The sequence below is a fragment of the Herpailurus yagouaroundi genome, unplaced genomic scaffold (genome assembly GCF_014898765.1).
Source record: "Herpailurus yagouaroundi ecotype Mexico unplaced genomic scaffold, PumYag 188, whole genome shotgun sequence".
NCBI lineage: Eukaryota > Metazoa > Chordata > Mammalia > Carnivora > Felidae > Herpailurus > Herpailurus yagouaroundi.
In genome coordinates, this window is record NW_024412419.1 from 22333334 (window position 1) to 22358343 (window position 25010).

A 25010-nucleotide genomic window follows, 5' to 3' on the forward strand; every position below is an offset into this window, starting at 1 on the left:
GGGCTGCATGCGAGTACTCACGCAGGCTGCGGTGGAGGCTGTGAACTGAGGATGGGTAAAAGGAAGCTTAAAAGCCCTTCCCCCAAACGATTCATTATCAGCCTGTCTATATCCAGTCCCCTGCCAACCTTTTTCCTTCCTTTCTTGGCAGTATGATGAATTAAATCATCCTTTTATTCATCTAAGCTAGAGTGTTGCTGGTTGGGGAAATAAACAAGAGGCTAAAGGCCAGGTAAAAAGCCAGAGAATCCAAAGTTTAGGGAATGGAGAATAGCTGAGACCCTCACCTGGGCTTGAGCTGTTTGAGGGTAGCCGGTCAGAACCCTTGAGAGTTCGGAAGTGCACTCGAGGCCCTGGGGGGCTCTCTCCCCGCAGGCCGATGCTCCTGACCTGCACTGTGTAGTCACTGTCTTCGGCCAGGCCCCAGAGGGCACAGGCCCGAGTGGTGGTGTTCACCTCCCGGATCACACGCTGTCCAGGGCCATTCTGTCTCTGCAGGGAGATGATGGGACAGGAAGGCAGTCTCACACCAGTCCCAGGACTCTTGAACATCCAAGCACTCCACGGAGTAGGGTGAAAAAGGCAGCCTGAGACTGAGGGAACACCAGGTCCCAGCTTCCTCCACCATTGGGAGGGGAGCTTAGTTCTGGGGTGGGGGTAACTGAAGGAATGTTCAGAGATCCAAGGACACAGGTTGAGGGAGCAGAAGGGTGATTCATACTTGCTGGGAAATGGAGTAGCCAATGACGATGTTGCCTTCTGGGACGTCCCAGGACACAGTGGCCGAGTTGGCTCTGAGGTGAGTGACTGTCACATTCACAGGAGAGGGAGGCCGGTCTGTGGGTGCCAGTGAGTTAAGAGGTTAACAGGTACCATCCACAAGCTCTGGTTAACCCCACGCCCCCTTTACTCACCTGCTCGCACAAAGCCCAGGTCACAACTGACCAGCAGGAGGACCGTGGGGCTTAAATATGGGGAGAGGGGCATCAGCGAAGCCATGGTCCCCACCGAGTCCGCTGGGAGGCACTGGGGCATCCGCTTGACATCCAGGCGGGGCTCCTGGAGGTGGCAGGAGTTGCGGGGGGGGGGGGGGTCAAGGACTGCCCAGAACACACGGTGGCAGCAGCTCTCCCGGGCTCCCCACCGCCCACAGCATCCCGGGAGCCCCCCTTCCCTCCACGTCTTCTCCGCCCCCGCATCACCCGGGCACCCGGGTGCGCGGCTCTGCCCTGCCCACACCCACCTCCGCCGGTCCTCGCGATCGGTCAGGCCTCGGGGGGCTGCTCGGTGCCCAGAGGGCGGCCCATCGCCCGACTCCGTGGCGCTGCCCCTACCCCATCCCGGCGCGGGCCCGGCGCGGGGGGCAGCGCGGGACCGAGCTGCGGGCAGAGGGCGAGCGGAGGCGTAGCGGGAGCCGGCCGCGGGGCTGCGGGGCCCCCAGAGCTCGGACGGGCCGCGTAGTCTGTCCTCGAGCAGGGGGCGGTGCCGGCGCGGCCTGGCCGCTGGCCTGAGTCCGGGTGCGGGAGGCAGTGCGGCTGCTCCGCCGGCCCCTGCAGCGGGATGTGACCGTCCCGGCCAGCCAGCCGCCGCCTTCTGCAGAGCTGGCCCCGCTCGCTCCGCCGCAGCCCGACCGGGACGTGCCGGCCCGCCCCGCCCCGCTGGGGTTCTCGCAGCCGTCATCCCCCTCCTGCCCCCCCCTTCGACCCCGTTCTCCCGGGGCTCCTCCCACGACCCTCCCATTGGCGGCCTCCCGGGTCCCCATCCCTCCGATCCCGGCTCCGGCCCTGGAGCCTGCGGGGGGCGTGGGGAGAGGCGCAGGTGCGAGGGTCTCCTGCACCTGGGAGGGCCCCTCCCGCCCGCGCTGGAATTAGCCAAGTTGGGAGAAGGAATTGCACCTCCCGTGCGGGAGGGATAGCGTGGCGGAGATAATTGTTTTAACAATCTTCTACTTGTAGACTGCGTCAGCTTTTAAATCTCTTCCCCATTCATAATCTGATATTGATTCTCTTCACTCTCTCATTCATTCTTTCACTTATTAAACAAATATTTATTGAGCGTCACCTATGTGTTCTGGCATGTTAAGAGCTGGAGATACAGTGATTATTAAGATTGCTGGGTGTATAGGGGGAAATCCAAAGAGCAGCGAGCGACCTATGGTTCTTGTCTTAGCTCTGCCACTTACTGCTTGGCATGGAGAAATTGGTCACCTAAGTCTCAGGTTTCCTACCTGCAAATCAGAGGGTCCAGAACTTCATAGGGCTGTTGGGAAGATCGAATGAGAAAATGTTGGGAAATGTCTTTATAAATCTTACAACACTATGTGAGTGAGAGATTATCAGTAATTTGTACTTAATCTGTTAGTTACTTCATTCATTCAACAAACATGTAAATCCTTAAGTTATTTCATGAGATCTGGAGTGACAACCTGGGTGTGAGTTCCAATTGTGTCAGCTATGTGATCTTTAGCAAAACACTTATCTGAGCCTCAGTTTCACCATCTGAAAAATGAGGGTGTCAATACAATCTTCTTAGTGTTAATGTATCCAATGAGATAAGATATGTGAAAAGTGCATTGTTCAGTGTAAATAAATGTTGGCTAATGTATTTAGGGCAGATACTTTGGTTTCTAATTCTCATTGCAGCATTTCTATTTCTGTGGCACTTTCTCCTGTAATATCCAGTTCAGTGTGTGTCCCCCTGGGGCTCTGAAGCTTCTGTTGCCTTCCTTCTGAGATGAAAGAGTGAAATGGGGCAAGAGGGAGGACTGGGTGTTCTGAGCATGTGATCAAGCTATGGTCCAGGTCCTCTGACCTCCACTGTCCCTGAAGATCCTGATCTCTGGCCTCCTGATGCATCCTGGTCCCAGAGCACTCTTGCTCAGGGATTCTCACTGCCCTGGGCTTGAGCCTGAGCCTGAGTACTGTCCTGCACTTCCAGCCTCCAGGTCATCCAGAGAAGAGGTCATTGTGTCCAAAGGGCAAGGGTAATGAACCTCAGGTTTCCTCTTTAGGGGCAAAGCAGAGGCTGGGCAGTCTGCATGCATGCAAAGAAGGACCCCAGGAGCTCCCCTGAGGTGACGAGTGGGCTGGGGGCCTACTGACCAGGAAAGGGTGCAGGAAGAGGTGCTCAGAGGGGGTGGTACTCAGAGAGGCCAGGGTACTTGGGTTAATCATCACTGTGGCTCAGATAAGGCCCTGCCAGCTGGAAGCTGAGTTAGTGTGACGGAAAGGTTTGCGTGGCTGAAGAGGCAGGCATGACAGGGTGTCCACAGCGTGCAACCATGCCGGGCACAAAACGGTTTCAACATGTTATTGAGACCCCAGAGCCTGGCAAGTGGGAGGTGAGACCCCCTTCTCCATGTTGGTCTTCTGCATTGATTCCTAGAATCATTTCTTTTCTGGACTTTCCTCCACTCTTGGTTTCTGTTCTCTCCCTCCTCCTTCCCATCTTCCTTCCTGATCTTTTTTCCCTTATAGGCCCAGAGTACCAAGTGCAGGCTAAATCCTTGGGTGATGTGTGTGTGCGCATGTGTGTGTGTGTGTGTGTGTGTGTGTGTGTGTTTGTCCGTGTCCAAGTACTGCGCCTGCTGCCACTCCCACCTCTGGATCAGCAGGCATGAATGAAGCTTCGGCTTCCTGCCTGTATCTTTGTGCCCCCTTCCCTCTAGTTGTCTGGGTATGAGGCAGCCCCTGCCAATCACAGAGAAGTCAAACCCACTGACCCAGGACCTGGACAGAGCAGATACTGAACAAATTGTTCGATTGCTGGGGCAATGTGATGCTGAGATCTTCCAGGAGAAGGGGCAAGTCATGCCCATGTACCAGGTGACCCAGACCCATTCCCTGGACACTGAAAATAGAGATGCCAACCCCAACCGCACCTTAACCTCTGCTCTCTGAGACCATAGTCCTTAATATTTGAAACCCTGAGAGCCCCTCCACCACAACATTCATTCTCCCCCACCCCAATCCACTCTCTTTTTCTTGGCTTCTGATTCCTGCGTGTTGCCTATAGTGACTGTATAGTGAATCAGTTCTGACCACCATGGTACAAGTGGCTGGAAAAGTTCAGGAAGTGCTGAAGGTACTGACTCTTCATCTGCTCCCACCTGAACTTCTGTTCTCTCCACCTTTCTCTTTTTTTTTTTTTTTTTTTTTTGGCCTCCACTTCTCATTTTGCTAGATCTCAGTTCTCCTTTCTCCCAGTCCTCCCCCTGGGATCTTTATTGTCATGTTATTAATCCACAGTAATTAAAATAACTATTATCTGCATAATACTTTATAATTGACCATGTACTTTCACACTCATTACCTTTGCAAAAACCTGTGAAATTAGTGTGATTGTCTCCTTTTTTTTTCCAGATAGGAAAACAAAGAATAATCACAGTAGCTTGCCCAAATATATCCAGCTAATAATTGCTGGGTAGCGCTGTGTTATTGATTGATTGATTGATTGGTTGGTTGATGACCAAGCTGCTCGGTCCTTTCTGGAATAAGTAAGGGTTTGAATAAGTAGCTAAGCCAGAGTTAGGAGCAGACTGAAGTTTCTTTCTCAAATCCAGGATTTTTTCTGCCACATCGTACTGCTTATGTTCTGTTCACTTTTGTCATAAGAAGCTTAAGAAGACTCCCTAATTCCTGTTCTGCTACTGACAAAGAAAAGAACATGCTTCCCCCAACCTGAGCTAGGCCATGACGACGTAGGCATTTTTCCTTTCTCAGGAGCCTGGGGGGGGGGTGCTTGTGGTGTTGAGTGGAGGGGGCATCTCTGGCAGGATGGCATTCTTCATGTTGGTGAGTGCCCCTATCCCTGATTTTCCTCCCTCTGCCTTCTTGGGGTGACCCTCAGGACCACAAAGCTAATCATAGCTAAGCTCCTAGGTGGACCCCTCTATCCCTGGCTCCCTCTCTTCCAAACTGGAACCCACTCCATATGGAGCCCCATATCTTCTGTCTCTACAGCCCATTCCCCCCACCCCCAATCAATCATCTGCAAGTAGCGTTTTAAGTGCCAGCTTCCAGGCAGTACTGGCTTAAGCACTGGCCTGAGAGAATCCTTACACAGTCTCTACTCTCTAGGTGTCGAAAATCCAAGATAATTGCTCCTTTGCTTTGTCAGAAAGGTTTAGGACAGAAACCTCTTTATACCTACCTCATTGCAGGAGGTGACAGGTAAGCCAAATTGGTCTATGTTGGTCTATGAATATGCTTGGCCTGGATAGTGTTTTTTATAAATTTAATTTTAAGGCTTTTAGATGGAGATTGTATCCAGTTTGCTTTGGTCCCCATTGTTTCTTATTGCCTTACACTTATTGCCTTCACATACTTAAATTATATGACTTGCCTTTGTAGGTATTTGAGTTTTTCAGCCCTATAGAGTATCTGTTATGGTGCCAAGCAAATAGTAGGTGTTCAGTCAATGGTAGCTTTCCCTTCATTCCCTTCTCTCAAAGCAGCCTGCCCTAATATACCATAGGCTTCTACTTCCAAACCAGTGCCACTGACCTTGAGTCTGTCCTCTTAGGTCTGTGGTGGCATCTAGGGAGGGGACAGAAGATAGTGCTCTGCACAGGATTGAGGAACTAAAAAAGGTCTGTGTCTTCCACTAAGAGTCAACCAGAGACCTCTGTTCCTTCTCGTGATGACACGAAAGCCCCTATCTAGCCAAAGCCCATTCCCTTCCCCAGTCCTGCCCCTGACATTCCCACACGATAGGTTTGCATCCTAGAATCCTCCTGGTGGCACTGCTTCACCCATCCTCCTCTCCTAGGTGGCTGCTGGGAAGAAGAGGGTGATTGTCACTGGTATTTCGGTGAGACTCTTTGTGAGTGTGAAGACAGGCTGGGTGGATCTATCCTATGGGGAGAAAGGAAGTGGGAATAGAATAGAATGGAAAATAGATTGATGAAGTGGGTGCTAGACAACAGAGAGGGTTTGCATAAGGAATTTTGATTTTACTCTCACTAATTAAGATCCAGTTGTATGAATGTGGGACAATGGGAAAAGGATCCTATTTCAGAATACCTGTGTATCAATCTGTTCAATAACCAAGATAGATGGACTAGTCCCAGGGTCAGCAGACTACACTGGCAGGTCAATCCTGCCACTGCTTGTTTTTGTAAGTAAAGTTTTATTGAAACACAGCTGTTTGTGTTTACGTAATATCTATGACTACTTCACCCTACAACGGTAGGGTTGAGTATTGCACAGAGATCATAGGGCCCACAAAGCCTAAAATACTTACTCTCTCACTCTTTATAGAAAGAGCTGACCCCTGGACCAGTCCCTTGCTACTTAAGTATGGTCTTCACACAGCGACATCAGTATCTCCTGGGATTTGCTAGAAATGCAGAATCTCAGGTCCCACCCCAGACCTACTGCGTCTGACTCTGCATTTTAACAAGATTCCCAGGTAGCCTGTTTGAGAAGCACTGGCCTAGGTGACCCAAATTTTCCCTCACAACTGCAGCTCTCTGATTCTAACAATTCACTAAACAGAAACGAGTTCAGCGATGCCAGATGTGGAAGGAGGCACACAAGGAGGGCAGGACACTGACCTTAAGGAGCATACAATTTAGTTGAGTAGTTTCCAAAATTTACCGTGCAGAGGACATCCTTGGGGGATCTTGTTAAAAATACAGGCCCTGGGCTCTCCCTTCAAATGTGGATCCAGTAGATCTTAACTGGGCCTGGGAATATGCGTTTCTAACAAGCATTCTGGGGGATTCTGATGCACATGGGCCTTGGGCAACACTAGAGTAACCCCTCTCATCATGCCTATTTTTCTCTCCCTACCATCAGGCTCCCTTTGTGGCAGGCCAGATGGACTACTGCATGGATAACCCAACCATCTTCTTGCCAGTCCTGGTCGGTTTCAACCCCGTGAATATGGCCAGGTGAGCCTTCCGTGATGAATGGTGATGATTGGCCAACCCCCCAGGGGGAGGCAGAGAGGAACCCTGCCAAAATCCACAAAGGTGAGGGCACGGTTTTTATGGTCTCATTAATCACATCTCAGAATATTAAAGTAAATATAGACTGTCCCTAAGCTTATGAATTTTGGTTTTTATTTTTGTGTTTTTGGTCAGTTGGTTGATTTATTCTCTTGTTTCAGAAAAGATTAAAAGCAGCTTACAAAGACCACATAAAATTCAATAAAGGATACATTCAAAACAGGGAGGGAAGAAGCAAGGAAAACAAGGGCTAGAAGATAGAATAGGGTCAGGGAAATGCGTACCACAAAGTTCTGTACTTTCCTTCAAGTGTCTTTTCAAAGGAGTGTTGGGTACTGACTCCCTTTGCCCAGCTCCCTTATTTTAGCATCCATTCTCTTTTGTCATTCTGGGCACCCCTTCAGTCCCCTCTGGCTACTCAAATCCCTCACCCGGTTCCCCTTTCCTGAGAACTCTGTGCCACCAAATCACCTCCCTCTTATTCTCTAGGTGAATGGCCACTTTGATCTCAGAGAAGGTCAGCAGAGGAAACCAATAGTGCTCAGGTGGTTCTGTGAATGTGCTGCCTTGAGAGTGTTAAAGCAATAAGAAAGTAGATTCTTAGCCCCTTGTGTGAGAGCTCTGATGTTGTTGGTTTGGGGTAAGGCCCCGAAATATCTATTTTTTAAAAACATCCCTGGAGATTTTGGTGCACAGGCAGGTTTGGGGAACTCCGTAAATTAACCTTTGGAGTGGACGCCCTGATGAAGCTGAAGGCTTCCTTCTCTGGAGCATTCCAGAGAAGGCTTGTTGATTCCTCAAAAGCAGCTTTGCACATTCAATGGTGGTCTTGGAGGGAGGGACAGCTGGGTTCTTTTCTGAGGCCCTTTTCTCAACTCCTAGATTCCAGGCTTGTAGTGTAATTCGTATGAACATATAAATGAGTCTGAGATACTTTTAACCCTGATCCTTTTAATGGAGGACTCTCCTTCACCAAAAATGTATCTGCGGCAAATGATGCTAATTTCAGGCACTGTGACTAAGTGAAATGAAGGATTTCAAACAATGTAGGCGTGGAGATCTTCCAGTTGTTCCTTAAATCAGTGGCTCCCAAACTTGGCTGATCTTCAGAATCGTCTGGGAAGCATTTTAAAAATACAGATTTTTGGGCTCCTCTCCAGAACTGCTGAAGCTGATTCTCAGGGTGGGCGTGGTACTCAGAAATGGGTAGTTTAAAAAACAAACAAACAAAACTCCCCAGGTGATTTTGATGACTAGCCAAGTTTAAGAATCTCGGTTTTAAACCACCCAGTGAACACTGTCTCCTCTCTCTGGGAGAGGAGTTTCAGAAGTAGTTTGAGGACAAATGATAGGAAACACTTAACACGATGGGTATGTAATATGTGAAACTTGTTTGCCCTCGAAGAAATACATATGAAAAAATGTAAAAATAGTTCAAGAAGGGGTAGAACTTTTGCAGGGATGGGATGATTAGGGGTGGTTAGGGAGAACTCAAAGGTAACTCTTTGAGCTCCTGCCACAATAGGTGATTTGCTAATTATCCCCTAGCAGAATTGACAAGCAGAGATCAACTACCGAAGATCCCCATTCTTCAGAGATTCCATGGTTACACCTACGCAGCCAACAAGATTGTTACTCTCTTGTCCCATTAGCACATTGTTTTCTTCAGGATTCATTTATTAAAGGTATGTTTGCCAACTGTTAGGTGCTATGCCTCATACCTTGTAATTGGGTTCCTTCAGGAGGAACTGTTGTCTTGTCCCTCATGTAGTGAGGGGTTTGCTATTTGGGGAGATTTCCCTAATATATTTCCGGGAATGGGAAGGGCTTCTGATGGACCCTACGACTGAAAATAAGGTGGCAATTTTGACATTCTGATGATAGGTACTCCTCCAGGGGCCTACAGAGAGTGTGGGTAGTATGGTCATGACAGTGGAACATGTGCAAGGACCAGGATACAAGAAAGTTCTGGTCTCAGGCTGGAGTTTTAGGTTTGAGAGTTGGCTATGCTCTGGGATTAAATCGCTGAATGTTTTACAAACCCTTGTCCTTGGGGTTCAGGGACACAGCGCCCCTAAGAGCTCTAAAGCACACCTCTCTAGGAGGTTGTTGTCCTTGGACCCCAATCTCAATGTGGTCTTTGATCCTGACTCCCATCTGAAGCCCTTCGTTGAGATCCTCACAGATTATCTCCCCACCTCTGTCTCTCTGTGGGCCCCAGAAATGACCCCATTGAAGACTGGCGTTCGACATTCTGACAAGTAGCAGAATGGATGCAGAAACTGCAAGAGAAACAGGAAGCTTTTGTGCTCAATCCTGCAATTGGGGTAGGATCCTCCCCACCCCCACCTAGGGAATGCTTGCCACTTCCCAAATGCCTCCAATTTTAGGTTGTTACATCTGGTCTGAATTCCTGGCATTGTGTGTCAACTAAAATGTTGTAAAGCAAATCCTATTTTCCCCTTTCCTTGTTCACCTTAAGATGTGTTTCCATCCTGACCCTGCCTCTTAAATCAGTCATCATCAAATACCTAAGCCATCTAGGGCAGTTTCCTGTTTGAAGAACCTCTTCTTCATCTATCAGTAGAAAGAGTTGTTCTTTTGTGTTTTAATTTCAAAGATGGGCTTTAAAAAATATGGCATTCAGTTTCATTCTTCTGCTTTCTAATCTTCTCCAAAACTGAGTGGGCCTTCCAAGCCTCCTGTGCTCCTGTGCCTTTTTCTCTGCATCGAGGATGCATGGCACCGGCATCGTCTATACTCACTTTGACTTGGCAGGAGCCTTGGCTGAATCGCTGTCGCTGCCCCTCCCTGCCTGTGACGGGCACGGCTGTGACGTTCTCCTTGCTCTTCCTTTGGTGAGATGGGAAGGCAGGAACCCCACGTCACATGTGAGTGCCATATCTTTCATCTCTCAGGAGCTCCCCTCTCCCGCCTGCAGCTGATTGCTTTTAATCTCCTTTTCTCAGACACTGCCTTTGTCCTGCTTTTTGCAATAATCTCTTTATGTTTGGTGTGTGGTGTTACCTACCTGGACCATTACAATGGCTGCTTCATTGATCTGTCCAAAGAACATGAAATGTGGTGTTTGCATTGAAAAACTGCTCTTTAAAAAATGGGGCCTTGAGTGGGGAGAAAGTTCTTGGGGGAAAAAAAGACCCTCAGTGAAAAACGCTTATCTCCAGCTAGCAGGACATCCAGTCCCTGTGGCTTCATCCTCAGAGTCCTGAATGTACCATAGAAACGACCAGAGGTGGCCCTTACTCTCTCTCTTCTCCTTCTCTCAGTTAAGCCCTCAACCCAGCACTCCTCATAGCATACTGAGCACCACCAGTACTGCCATATGCATGCCGAGTGGCCTCTAACCAGACTGCATTCCCAAGAGTCACTACCTAGACTCCATGCCCAAGGGCCACTAACCAGAGCGCATGCCCGGGAGTCACTAACCAGACTGCGTGCCCAGTGATCACTAACTAGTGAGCTTGGGGATTCTCCTTCCTCCCCAATTCCTCCTGGGTGTCATCACCTCCTCAGCCCCGGGCCTCAGTGGCTCATCCTGGACGAAAGGTAGAAACGCTACCAAGATCCTGTTGGAAACCCTGTTACTGGCAGCGCACAAGACTGTGGACCGGGGGGCATTGCAGCGTCAGAGAGGTAGGGAAGATCTGGACAAGAGAAAGCTCAGAGTCAGGCAGGGAGTGGGATGGTACAGGTTGGGGGGTGGCAGGTCCGGACTCAGAGACTGGTTAGTGGCAGCAAGGGTGAGAGGCGCCAGCAATCCTCCCATGGGAAAAGAGCTGGCCCGGGGATGCCACTGTTCCCACCACACAGTCCTAGAGTCTCGATTGTTTCCAGCGGACCCTGGATTCCTCAGGGCCCACTAATCCCTGTGCCCACCTGGAGCACCTAATCCCTGAACCCATCTGGGACATCCAAAACTAACCTAGCTTCGGAGAGTCTGTGACTTAGGGATGTTCCAGATCAGGCAGGAAGAGCTCATTCTGCTGGGGGCTTCTTCCCTTACCAGGGTTTCTGGCCTGGCTCCCAGACTCTCCACCTACCTTCTCACCAACTCTGATCCTATCCTTCTCCCATGTCCTTGTCCTTCTGTCTGGTCTTTGTTTTCTGCTCACTGAAACTTTTTCTGCCCTTCTGGAATGCTGTCGGGGTCCACTCACTGTACTTCCATGAAGGGCCAGTAGAACTTACTTTTAAGGGAATTGTGCCTTCCCCTGGGCAGGGGTGATACTCATACTTTCTAAGGGGGCACTGGGCCCACCCTGGGAACTGCTAGCCTTTCTCCCAGATGCCTTCTGGAAATCCTGTGGACATTTGAGCGGGCTCATCAGGTGACCTATAGCCCAAGCCCTAAGAGCGCCACCCTGATGAAGCAAGCCAGCACCAGGTGTGTGGAAATGTGTTTGGAGGGGGGAAGTGGTGTGGATGGGGAATGTCCTTAGAACACATGTTAACATGGTGAGGGTAGCAGATCCGCATGGTGGAGGGTCATGGCAGGCTTTGTGTTGGTTTATTCCTGTGCTCTGACATACGCATCTTTCTCTGATCCCTGGTTTTTCTTTCTTTCTTTTTTTTTTTTTTTTTACTGTGATCTCTCATGTCTTGACCTCTGGCCCATTCTCAGCCTGGAGAAAAAAGGCTGAGTGTACCTGGTTGGTTGGCAGACCCTTGGCATCATTGCCATCATGGATGGAGTGGAGTGCATCCACACCTTTGGTGCTGGTGGAACCCCAGGCCAGACTCTCTTCCTGGTTCCTCCTGATGCAAACCAGTTGGTCTGCTATCAAAACACTTTCCTACTCCCAACCCATGAGGGTTCCTCATTCAATGTCCATTCTTTTCTATCTGAATAGGCATTTCAGTCAAATACTCTTTCCTTTGAGCCCCTACTCCGGCCTTGGTCCCTCAGTTCCCAGCCCTGCTTTAGTTGTGGCCTCTCATGCGTGCTACACCTCACCCTACACCCCACTTGCCACTTTCCTCCAAGCCCCATTAACATCTGCCCCCCCCCCAAGTCTGGGACCTTTCTTTCCCATAAAGCCCATTACTCCTCTCTTACTTTCCTTAAACTTACTCCTTAAACTTTCCTTACTCCTTAAACTTTCCAGATTTCCGAGATGTCCGTGGCTTTCTCATTGGTGATCACAGTGATATGTTTAACCAGAAGGCTGAGCTCATCAACCAGGTGGGAGGATGATGGGATGTGGGAGAGGTTGTGAAGGTGACTGGTGAGCAGGGAGTGGGAGGTAAGGAATGGTGGAGACAGGTCGGGGAGTACAACATGGTAGTCATCCAGAGAAGAGAATATGGGTTAGAGGTCAGGAGTCTTTGGGGAAGCACAGGGAGGGTGGAAGGCTCTGGATTCGCCCTCTAAAGCTGGCTCTAGTCCCATGCTCTTCCCTCAACTTGCTGCATCATCTTGGGCAAAACACTACCTCCTTGAACCTTTCATCTATATACAAGAACACTGTATTAAAGGTTCTCTGAGGCTCTCTGCAGTCTCCAAGCCAATGTGCTGGAGTTTTTCATGGGGGGATCTCTCATCTTCCTCTGCGCAGGATCCCCAGTTCTCCTTCTCCCAGGAGGACTTCCTGACTTCCATCTTGCCATCCCTCACAGAAATTGACACTGTGGTCTTCATTTTTACCCTGGATGGTAAGAGGGAAGATGGGAGCAGTGGGGTGAGTAGATGGAGGCAGTGGAGTGACTCAGGAACTGTCGTTTTTCTGGATCTTAAGGCACTTGCTCAGAGGCAGGGACAGGGGCATATATCCTGACTGGACCCCAGGGTAACAGGAAGAACAGCTGAATAGCCAGCCTTTCAACTCCGGTGCCCTCCCCTTCTAGACAACCTCATGGAGGTGCAGACGCTGGTGGAGCAGGTGAAAGAGAAGACTGCCAACATCCAGGCCTTGGCACACAGCACTGTGGGGCAGTCCCTGCCGGTGAGGGTCCAGCCTTTAGGAGGGAACCTTGGGTGGCAGTTACAGCAAGGCCTTCCTGGAGATCTTCTTCTGTTCCTCTTTCTGTCTCTCTTTCTCCAGACCCCTCTGAAGAAACTCTTCCCCTCCATCATCAGTATCATGTGGCCACTGCTTTTCTTCGAATATGAAGGGCACTTTATCCAGGTATGGAGCATGAGAAAGTATTATCTATAGAAAAGAACTCAGAGGAGGAGGGATTCCAGAAATTAGAAAACTCAAGGCTAGTGGGTAGAAAGCTTTGTTGGACTTCCACAAAGCCAGCTGGGCAAGTTCTTGGGCTACCAGGTCACTGGTCAGAGTTTCCAAGGCAGTGGCTCAGTTTTCTCCAGAAATATGCAAAAAAGAAAAATGCAAAAAAGGCCAGACCACCAATCACTTGACAGATACTCATTGGTCCTTTGTTACAGGTTCACTGTCAATACCATAGTCATCCTCACTATACAAAAGTCTTTATGGTATAGGTTTGCAAGTTTACTATGCTGAATTCACTGCAGGCAATATTACACTGATACGGATCCTGTTTACCAGTAAAATTATAATCTGGTACACCCATGATGATAACCACAGAAATAATAATCACCCTGGGTGCACTTTGCAGTTTAGAGTTTGAAGTGGACATCAGGACATCTGGGTGTCAGTTCAGCTGTGCTTTGTAGCCCAAGAAAGAAAGCAGTTTTATGTCTCTGGCCCTCAGTTTTCTCACGCAACACCTGTTTACCATCCACAGGGCCCAACGAGGGCCCTGAAGGTTTGCCCTAGAGAGCCATGGTCTCATCCATTATTCAGATCACCTCCTCCAGAAAGTTTCCTAACTCGAGCAGACAACAGCTGGAATGTTGCCTTACCTGTACTCAGAGCTCACCAGAAGCCCTTCTCCCCCTGAGCCAGGGGATCCATGCTCCTTCCAACATGTATCTTTATCTTCTTTCCAAATGCTCTTCATTCGTCAAAACTTTACTTTTTGGCATACCTTCCACATTCATTGTCTCCTTTGAGATCTCACATCTTCTAAGAAGTCTTCTCTGATTAAACCCACATTGTCTAGGCTCCTCCTTTATGTGATATACCTCTCCACACTTACAGGGTTTATTATACAGTCATCATACCTAATACACACGTAGGCCTCTGCACTTTGCAAGGTATTTCATTTATAATATCAGTTCTTATAACAGTCTCCTAAAGGATGTATGTTTAATGTCCCCCATATCTCAAATAAGGAAGTTGAAACTAAGAGATTAAGGGATTATAATCATGGCCACACAACTAAAGCAGGAGTCAGGACTGGAACCCCAGCCTTGTGACTCTAAGCCCGTGGTTGATTTTGCTGTAAAATATACACTTTGGCCATACCTGTGAGTTGAGCCAGATTCTTTTATTATTCATTCAACAAATATTTTTTATACACATATCACATGCCAGGTACTATTCCAGGGTTAGGGGATACAGTAGAGAGTGTTAACCTGTGATCTTTTGAAAGATATCTGTATTTTTAAAGAAAATTGTAATTATAATAGCAATATTTTCATTGTAAAAACTTTAGAAAATACAGAAATCAAAAGAAGGAAAAAAGTATCCATAACAGTCTTCTTCCCAAAAACCACTTAGACAAATTATGGAGAATGTCCCTCTAGACTTTTTATGCAAATGTAAGTATATTTATACAAAAATAGGACCATATTTGACATGCTGTTTTTAACTTGCTTCTCTTCATTGAAAATTATGAGCACCTTTCTGCACAATTATATCCACATCATTGTTTTTAATGTTAATGTAGTATCCTGCTGTATGGATGTACCATAATTTGTTCACTTTTCCCTCCATTGTTAGACATTGTAGATAGTTTCGATATCATGGCTTTAATCAAAATACAGCACTGAACATCCTTCTACATGTATTTGACTGTTTCGTGAGGATAAGCCCTGGGATGAACCTCAAAAGTGGAATCACTGGGCCAAAAGGTGTGTAAAATGTTAAGGCTTTTTTTTTAATTAAAAATTTTTTAATGTTTATTTTTTGAGAGAGAGAGAGAGAGCACAAGCAGGGGAGGGGTGGAGAGAGAGAGAGAGACAGAATCTGAAGCAGGCACCAGGCACTGACCTGTCAGCACAGGGCCTGACCCCAGGCTTGACTCGGGGCTCCATGGGACTCGAGCTCTTGGACCTCCTCAAGATCATGACCTGAGCCAGGGTCAGATGCATAACCGACTGAGCCACCCAGGTGCTCCAAGGCTTTTGGATACAGGTTGTCAAAGTGATCTAAAAGGTTTGTAAACAAAGTAGAAAATTGCTTGTTCCCCCATACCCTTTGAATACTGGGTAGCATTGTTCTTTTTAATCTTCACTAATCATCAAAGAAAGCGAAACAGAACAAAAAGCACTCAGTGTTGTTTTAATTCATATTCCTTTGATGACTATGGAAAAGTGTGTGATGGGCATTGAAGAGGGCACTTGTTGGGATGAGCACTGGGTGTTGTATGTAAGCCAATTTGACAATAAATTATATTTAAAAAAAAGATTAAAGGGCGCCTGGGGGACTCAGTCAGTTGAGCTTCTGAGTCAGAAGCTCAGTCAGTTGAGCTTCTGAGCTGGGGTCATGATCTCATGGTTCTTAGGTTCTAGTTCCGTGTCAGGCTCTGTGCTGCCGGTGGGGTTCCTGCTGGGGATCCTGTCTCTCTTTCTCTCTCTTTGTCCTTCCCTGCTTGCTCTCTGTCTCTGTCTCCAAAAAAAAAAAAAAAAAAAAAAAAAAGTATATATTGGCCATTGAATTTTTTTTCTTTTCTTTTTTTTTTTAATTTTTTTTCAACATTTTTTATTTATTTTTGGGACAGAGAGAGACAGAGCATGAAAGGGGGAGGGGCAGAGAGAGAGGGAGACACAGAATCGGAAACAGGCTCCAGGCTCCGAGCCATCAGCCCAGAGCCTGATGCGGGGCTCGAACTCACGGACCGCGAGATCGTGACCTGGCTGAAGTCGGACGCTTAACCGACTGCGCCACCCAGGCACCCCTGAATTTTTTTTCTTTATTGAATTACTTCTTCATACCTTTTGGGAATATTCACCCATTCTTTTAGAAGTGTCTATTTTTCTTACTAATTATAAGAGGGACTGTATATAGCAAGGATAGCAGCCATTTTTTCCTGTTCTATATTTTCCCCTAGTTTATTACTATTTTTTATTTCTATGTTTTTGATGTAGAGATGATTTACATTTTTCGATAGTCACATCTAGCAATATTTTGTGTGTGTGTCTATGGCTTCTGTCTTTTGCTTGAATCCAGTTTGTATCTTTCTAAATGTATAGCAATTGTTTGAAATAAGGAGGTTTCCATTAGTAAATCTTTAGTTGCAGAAATATTTTTGATGTAAACTCCCACACATTTTTTCCTCCCACACTTTTATTTTGAAAATTTTCCACCCTACAGAAAAATTGCAAAAATAGGACTGTGAACACCCATACACTTTTCCCTAGATTAACCAGTCTTTAACATTTACCACATCTGTTTCATCCCTCTTTTCCTCTGAATTATTTAAAAGATACTTGGAGATATGATGACAATTGACATAAATTACTGTGTCCCCTAAGAACAAGGACATTTGCATACGTAACTGCAATATAATTATCACACTCAGGAAAATGACAGTGAATACTATTATCTAACATGCAGACTGTATTAAAACTTCCCCAATTCTCCCTGTATTATTTTTATTTCCAGGCCTAGGATTCAATCAGAGATAATGCATTGCATTTAGTCATCAGGTCTCTTTAGTTTCCTTTATTCTACGTGAGTTCTTTAGCTGCTTTTTGTGTCCCTTATGACATTGATAGCATAGAAATCTGGACCAATTTGATTTTAGAATGTGCTTCACCTTGGATTTGCCTGATTGTTTCTTCATTATATTCAGGTGAAGTTTTTTGGCAGGAGTACTGCATAGGAGTACTGATATCCTTTATCAGCCTATCACATTAGGAGGCACCTGATATCAGTTAGTCCCTTTATTGGTGATGCTATGTTTGATCAGTTACTCAAGGTAGTATCAGATTTCTTTGTATCCTGTTCCTTAGCAATCTTTCACCCAATGGTTTTAGCATGCACTGGTGGTTCTTGGTTGAATCAATTATTACTATGGTGGTTTTAAAATGGTGATTTTCTATTTCTATCCTTATTTCTACATTCTTCTGGAAAGAAAATCTTTCTCTTCTCTTCCCACTCATCTATATTTGTTTAGACTCTGTATGGACTCATTAATTTTTTGTTGTTGTTAAATGTGTTTTAATCCATTCCTGTCATTATTGATTTTAATGTTCAAAATGAGAGTTTATTCAAGCTGGCCCCTGTGTCCTTGTGACATATCCCCATTAGTGTTTGAACACTCTTTGCTGTGTTTTGTTTAAAAAAAATTTTTTGAGAGAGAGAGAGAAAGAGACAGTGTGAGCGGGGGAGGGGCAGAGAGAGAGAGGGAGACACAGAATCCGAAGCAGGTTCCAATCTCTGAGCTATGTCAGCACAGAGCCTGACACGGGGCTCAAACTCAAAGGTCGTGAGATCATGATCTGAGCTGAATTAGGACACTTAACCGACTCAGCCACCCAGGCTCCCCATCTATGTTTCTTTTTGGAAAAAAAAAATTACCTTTCTCTTATGCAAAGGGTAGCATATTATAGTCTTCTGTGCCTTGTGTTTTTGCTTAACAAGACATTTTGGAAATCACTTCAGTTTCTAAATCTCTTAATTATTATTTATGTGTGTGTGTGTATGGACAATTGTGTACCCAATCTATGTAGGAGTACAGAAATGTCCCAGGTTCAGCCTGTACTTTCCTTGGTTCCAGCCCTGGCTGGAATCAGTAATTTTCAAGGAGCCCTGGTGGTTGTCAGTGGGGATTGGTACAGCAGTCCCCCCTTCTTTGCTTTCCACGGTTTCCTTTACCCTAATCAAATAGAGTTCAGAAGCAGATGATCCCGCTGACGGATTGCCAGGAGGTCAGTAGTAGCCTAACGCTACGTTACAATGCCTGGGTGATTCCCCTTTTTCCATCTCATCACGTAGCCATTTTATCATCTCACATTGTCACAAGAAGGGGGAAGGATGAGTATAGTACAGTAAGATATTTTGAGAGAGAGAGGGAGACCACATTCACATAACTTTTATTAGAGTACATTACAATTGTTCTATTTTGTTATTAGTTTTTGTTAATCTCTTACTGTGACTAATGTATAAACTAAATTTTATCATAGGTATGTATGTATAGGAAAAAACATAGTATGCATATGGTTCGGTACTATCCATGGTGTCAGGCATCCACTGGGGGGTCTGGAACTTATCCTGTGGATAAGTGGGTACTGCTGTATTTAGAAACCTAGGTGCTGGGTAGGCTCACTGCTACTGATGACTTTGCCTCTTGGCCTTTTCAGTAGAAAGAACAAGGAAATACAGTTGACCCTTGAACAATGTGGGGGTTAGGGACACTGACACCCCATGCAGTTGAAAATCTCTATATAACTTTTGACTCCTCAGAAACTTTTCACTAATAGCCTACTGTTCACCAGAAACCTTGCTGATGATATAAACAGTCAATTAACCCATATTTTTTATGTTATATGTATTATATACTGTATTCTTATAATAATGTAAGCTAGAGAAAAGAATATTAAGAAAATCATATGGAAAATACATTTACAGTACCACAGTGTATTTAAAGAAAAGAATCTACATATAAGCGGAACTGTGCAGTTCAAACCCTTGTTCAAGGGTTAACTGTATATGTTCTTTTCACATATGTACTTATATATACACATAGGAGAATATACATACGGCCTTCTTCTCCTTCCTGTTTTCCCTTGGTGAGAATGTTGATTTCCAACATCATCAAGCCTAGAGCCTGCCCTTCAGTGAACTGGTGTTTCTGGGCAAGTGAAGTGAAGCTCACGGAGGCTTGTTGGGCTAGCAGCACTTGTGGTGGGAGAAGAGGCCCAATCCCAGGGCCACCCGCAGCCCAGGGTGGGAAAGTTTGAGGGTAGTTCTTGCTTTTGACCCAGTGGTCCTCACTTTCACTGGCATGTTCTGATTCTAGAAATAAAACTAAATGTCTTGTTTTGGAAAGTGAATCTTCCAAGCTCAGTAGATCCGAGTTAATAAATTAGAGGTGGGACAAGATGGGTGGCATGGGTTGGTCTCAAGAGCAGGTTTGTTTCTTTACTTCCCCCTGCCCCCCAAGCCCATTTCATTGGCCGCTAATCCAGACCTTACTCCAGCATCTCTGTATCCACCCCCACCCCCAACACACATGTAGGCGCATATGTGCACGCACACGCACGGACGCGCTGCTCCCGCATAGAATCACACAAACGGGGAGAGGTGGGAATTTAGCTAATTCCAGAGGAAAAGGGAAGAAGTTGTGCCCCCAACATAGGCCACTCAGAAAAAGAGTCCCTGTTAGGCATGACAGGATCTTTGTCACTAGAATGCAAACTACATCCACACATTAGACCCTGAAGTGAGAGTTGTATCCCCTGTCCAACTTTGTAAGGGCAATGAACATAAGGAACCCTGGGGGTGCTGAACAGCCTTTGGTGGCAGGACGCGACAGACACTGGAAACCTCTGTCTGTCCATTTTACACCTCCGCTGTCATCTGTTTTGACAAATCAAAGGCACCCTTGCTCATCACAGACCCATACCAGCTCTTCAGTGGCTAGACATAAGACTCTGATAGTAGACAGTGGGCTCCCCCTTGTGCCTGAGAAGTACCCAACTAAAACCTCTGAAGCTCACTGGAACTTTCAGGCAGTAAGGTAACTTTTAAGAGCCAGATTTTTTTTTTTTTTTAAGTTTATTTATTTTGAGAGAGAGAGAGAGAGCACACACAAATGGGGCAGGAGCAGAGAGAGAGAGAGAGAGAGAGAGAGAGAGAGAGAGAGAATCCGAGCAGCCTCTGCCCTGTCAGCACAGAGCCTGATGCAGGGCTTGAACTCACGCAACTGTGAGTCAGACGTCTAACCGATTGAGCTACCCACGTGCACCCAGATTTTGGTTTTAGGATAAAGTAATCAACCTTTTAAAGGTAGCCATAAATGCCCTCGAATTATCTGTGGGCCTCTATCTGAGCTCTCTTTTCCTGTTGTACATCGACATGTACCTTGTACCTTAGATCCTTAACCGGTACCGCTTTCCTCAACCACCACTCCCATGGTGCCTTCTCTGCGTCATCCTTTTGGTTTTCATCCTCCACAAATGCTTCTTCCTAAGTCTGCAGCTCAAGATGCGTAAAGTGAGGAAAGGGTCCTTCAGAGGCTCTCTGCTTCTCTTTACCCAGAACTCTCTCCCTTGTGTTTTCATTGGGTAAATTCCTCTCTCTTCTTGGCACCGTGAACAGGATCAAGTCAGAGAAGATACCCTGCTTTTGAGCACTGGAGAGGGCAGAGTACCCCATGATCCTGTTGATGATGCCAACATGTACAGTAGCCTCACTCCCACATGTGAAATGGATATGGTGTAAGGTCAGATTTCTCCAAGGTTGGATGCAGGACGGTTCTAGAAGTCCAGAGGTTGTTTTGTTTTGTTTTGTTTTGTTTTACTTGCCAAGTTCTTGGATGGTACAAAGATAGCGAGTGAATTCAATTCTTGTACAGTTGTGTATGATATTCAGCTGTTATGAACAAGGTGGAGGAGAGGCTGGATGCAGTCTGGCATAATGGGGGTCACAAAGATGGCTACGGTCTGAATCCCCACCCGCTAGGAATTCACAAGCACATATGAGCACTTCCCAAACAAGACAGAGAGAGTCGAAGTAGATTAGAACAGCAGGCTAGGTACAGATTGCTGCCAGAGTTATTTGGGGGGAGATTACAGAGTAGGCCAACAGTTAGGAAAATTTTGGGGAAAAGGAGGTCGGGGTGGGGTGAAGGAACATCCAAAGAAAACCTGGGCATGTTTGGAAACTGGTACTTGTGTGTGGTTCCAGTATCAGAGAGTCAGATCATTGTCAATGGAATATGACCTCAAGGCGGAACTAAAGAGGTTTAAAGATATATTTTAGAATTATCCAGATACAGGGGTGCCTGGGTGGCTCAGTCGGTTGAGTATCCGACTTCGGCTCAGGTCATGATCTCATGGTTCATGAGTTGGGGCCCCACATCAGGCTCTGTGCTGACAGCTCAGAGCCTGGAGCCTGCTTCGGATTCTGTGTCTCCCTCTCTCTCTGCCCCTCCACCACACACTCTCTGCCTCTCAAAAATAAAGAAAACTAATAAAAAAAAATTTAGAATTATCCAGAGACAAATGGTTGGGTAACAACACTTACCATTATTTTGGAGAAAGCAAACTTCTGAAGGTAAGAAAGCTAGAGAGTAATCTATTATCAACACAACACAGTAATTCTGTTGAAATGACTAAAGGTCAGTTCAGAAGATGGGGTTGGATTGTGGAAGATGAAGGAAACAATTTCCTGCTACACTCATTTGCTGGATCAAAAGTAAGAGAGAAAGGGTACAAGATATTTGGCTATTGCATGTACTTCAAACTTAATATATTAAAAAGTGAAACCCAGGATCTTCCATCCAAATCAGCTGATCTTTCATGAATGGTCTTGAATATTAGACAGATTGGGTCCGGGCACATGGAACAGTAAGGCTGAAGGAAGATGTTGGGACCAGGTAGGAGATAGAGGGGCCCCAAATCTGGCTCCAGGGATGGGCCCTATGAGTACAGCAAAATGTCTAAGATCCAATCCAGACTCAGCTCTGGTATGGACAAGTGGGTCAAATCCTAGGCACTGCATGCATCTAGGTAGTGGGAAATGCTTCCATCTTGGAAGAGAGAAGAACTGGGCTTACCTGTCAACTAGTAGCTGTGGTGCTACGACTTGGGTGGAAGAGACAGGAAGGGGAGCCGGGAGCATCTTGTAGTGCCAGAAAGTAAAGAAATGCTCGTAAAAACAAAGGGATGAGGTCATATCAAAGGGACACAAGACCCAACCTAAGAGAGCCTCCCAATGGGCAAAGCTGGAACAATTTGAGCACCAGAATAAATAATACAGTATTGGACTGTAACACGAAGTACAAGATAAGTATGCATGAGTTCATTCGGATATAACAAGATAATTGAATAAATAAGAGGAAGAAACAAATCTTCCCTATACAAGAATTCCAAACAATGCATGTCGATATACCCTACTCCGAGAGATGAAGCTTAACACCCCTCACTCCCTCCATCCCCACTGTGGGCTACACATAGGGGCTTGCTTCCAAGGAACAGCATATGGAAAGAGAAAAATAGTAGCAACATGGGATACATGTTGTTACAGGTGGGAGAATCTGTGTTGTATGAATGGAGGTCTTGGTTCTTGGAATCCCCACGAAAGATTTACATGGGGATCTGTGCTTGAATAAAGATAGAAGGAAAGTAGCAAGCACAAAGCAGCGTATCAAGGACAGTACACGCTGAAAGTGGGAGAGCAGGCAGGCCCCCAGGTAGCAACTGCCCTGAGGCTACAGGGATCTTTTCTTTCTATGGGGGGCCAGGGTCTTGGGTCATGGATAGGGTGAGGTGGTCTCTGAAGGAGGCTGCTTGCAATCTTTTGGGGGACTCTTCCCACAGGTTGGGAGGGGGAGTTTTTGACCCTACAAGGTTTGTACCATAACAGTTAGGGCAGCCTTCCCCTGTGTTTGGGGTGGAGGGAAGGCTAAAACCACAATGCAAATACATTATAATGAGTCTAGGGGTTACCTTGGGGCAGAGGTAGAAGAGGAGAGGGGCCTGTGCTGCACCTGTGGCTCTTGATCTGTTAGCACAGAGGTCTTGGACGCCACAAAGTCAGGATATTGTTTCTCTAAGCTTCTAATATGTAACCTATTTATCACAGTCCTTGCCCCTAGCACATGTCTAACTAACTGCCTACTCTATCAATGCTCCAGTTAGAATCTATTTGTTTTAGTGTTTTTTTTTTTTTTTAATATTTGAGAGAGAGAGACAGAGAGAGAGAACATGAGTGAGGGAGAGGGGCAGAGGGAGAGAGAATCTCAGGCAAGCTCCATGCTGAGCGCAGAGCCTGACATGGGACTGGATCTTGTGAACCTGGGATCATGACCTGAGCTGAAATCAAGAGTCAGACGTTCAACTGACTGAGCACCCAGGTGCCCCCAAAACCTATTTGTTTTAGATGTGTCTCTTGAAAATAACATATATTTAGATTTTGTTTATTTATCCAATATTAAAATGAAAAGATATAGAAAGGTTGAAGGTAAAAGAATGGGAAAAGATATACTATGCAACTATCAAACAAAAGAAAATTGCTACAGCAATATCAGTATCGGACAAAAGAACTAAAGGCAAAAAGTATTGTTAGAGATAAGGAGGGTCTTCATAGTAATACAAGATTTAATTCACCAGGAATAACTTATGATTTTAAATAACATTTAAAAGGGGAGCCTGGGTGGCGCAGTCGGTTAAGCGTCCGACTTCAGCCAGGTCACGATCTCGCGGTCCGTGAGTTCGAGCCCCGCGTCGGGCTCTGGGCTGATGGCTCAGAGCCTGGACCCTGTTTCTGATTCTGTGTCTCCCTCTCTCTCTGCCCCTCCCCCGTTCATGCTCTGTCTCTCTCTGTCCCAACAAAATAAATAAACGTTAAAAAAAAAATTAAAAAAAAAAATAACATTTAAAAATACACAAAGCAGGGGCGCCTGGGTGGCTCATTCGGTTAAGCGTCCACTTCGGCTCAGGTCATCAACTTGCTGTTCCTGAGTTTGAGCCCCACGTCCGGCTCTGTGCTGACAGCTCAGAGCCTAGAGCCTGTTTCAGGTTCTGTGTCTCCCTCCCTGTTCCTCCCCAGCTTGCACTCTGTATCTCTCTCAAAAATAAAGAATAAAAAAAAATTTTTTTTAAATACATAAGGTGAGTATCCTCAGTAGTCACAGGAGAAATAAACAAATCCCCAATCATTATGAGAAATTTTACATACTTAGTAATTGGTGGAAAAAAGCAGACAAAAGTTTAGGGAATAATATAGATTTGAACATCAAGATGAGCAGAATTGGGACGCCTGGGTGGCTCAGCCGGTTGAGCAACCAACTTTTGGTTTCAGCTCAGGTCATGATCCCAGTTTTGTGGGATCCAAACCCATGTTGGTCTGGATAAATAAATAAGTAAATAAATAATGTGCAGAATTGATCTGTCATAGAGACACTTCTGCCCAACCCCTCCCCCGACCCGACACAGGTAGAAGGGAAAACTCTGAAAAGACTATTTTTAACACCTGCAGAATATATCTTATGTTTAAGCACATGAAGAATTTTTTAAATTTATTTTTTATTTTTTATAAGCATTTTAAAAAATATTTACTTAATTTTTGAGAGAGAGAGACAGAGACAGAGACAGAGACAGAGCGTGAGCAAGAGAAGGCAGAGAAAGAGGGAGACACAGAATCTGAAGAGAGTTCAGGCTCCGAGCTGTCAGTGCAGAGCCTGACGCAGGGCTCGAACCTATGAACCATGAGATCATGAACTGAGCCAAGGTTGGATGTTTAACCAACTGAGCCACCCAGGTGCCCGAAGAATTTTTTAAAATAGGATTTATTTTTTTTAAGTTTGTTTATTTACTTATTTATTTTTGAGAGAGAAAAAGAGAGTGTGTATGAGCAGTGGAGGGGCAGAGACAGAGGGAGAGAGAGAGAATCCCAAGCAGGTTCCACTGTCAATGCCAAGCCCGACATGGGGCCCAATCCTATGAACTGTGAGATCATGACCTGAGTCGAAAACCAGAGTCATAGGCTTAACCAACTGAGCCACCCCTATTTGTTTTTTTTTGTTTGTTTTTTTTTGTTTTTGTTTTCGAGAGACAGCTCAAGCAGGGGAGAGGGGCAGAGGGAGAGAGAGAGTAAGAATCTTGAGTAGGCTCTTACTCTCAAGAGTAAGAATCTTGAGGCGCCCAATGTGGAGCTTGATCCCATAACCCTGGGATCATGATCTGAGCTGAAATCAAGAGTTGGACATTCAACCAACTGAACTACCCAGGCATCTCCACAAATAAGCTTTAAAATATTTTTAAAAGTTTATTTCTTTTGAG

The 25010-nt window shown here is 46.0% G+C and overlaps 2 protein-coding genes across 2 annotated transcripts in view; one reads left to right on the top strand and one right to left on the bottom strand.

Moving 5' to 3' along the window:
- FNDC4 (fibronectin type III domain containing 4) overlaps positions 1–1583 on the bottom strand; it is a 2811-nt gene extending 1228 nt beyond the window's left edge. The window contains exons 1-4 of the mRNA XM_040496876.1: positions 1244–1583; positions 915–1059; positions 722–837; positions 199–492 (exon numbers count right to left, since the gene is read on the bottom strand). Of these exons, the coding sequence (XP_040352810.1) occupies positions 199–492; positions 722–837; positions 915–1035 (531 nt within the window). The 5' untranslated portion in view covers positions 1036–1059; positions 1244–1583. The remainder of the gene's footprint in view (positions 1–198; positions 493–721; positions 838–914; positions 1060–1243) is intronic.
- Positions 1584–3280: 1697 nt separating this feature from the next.
- Positions 3281–13406, top strand: GCKR (glucokinase regulator). The gene is given in 18 exon segments (XM_040496900.1): positions 3281–3340; positions 3668–3688; positions 3690–3824; positions 4015–4083; positions 4722–4793; positions 5095–5171; positions 5524–5590; positions 5770–5823; positions 6801–6895; positions 9174–9279; position 10378; positions 10487–10592; positions 11247–11357; positions 11595–11692; positions 12079–12155; positions 12529–12625; positions 12818–12915; positions 13015–13406. Coding segments are annotated over 18 exon segments (1458 nt in total). The 3' UTR covers positions 13129–13406.
- The last annotated feature ends 11604 nt before the right edge of the window (positions 13407–25010 follow it).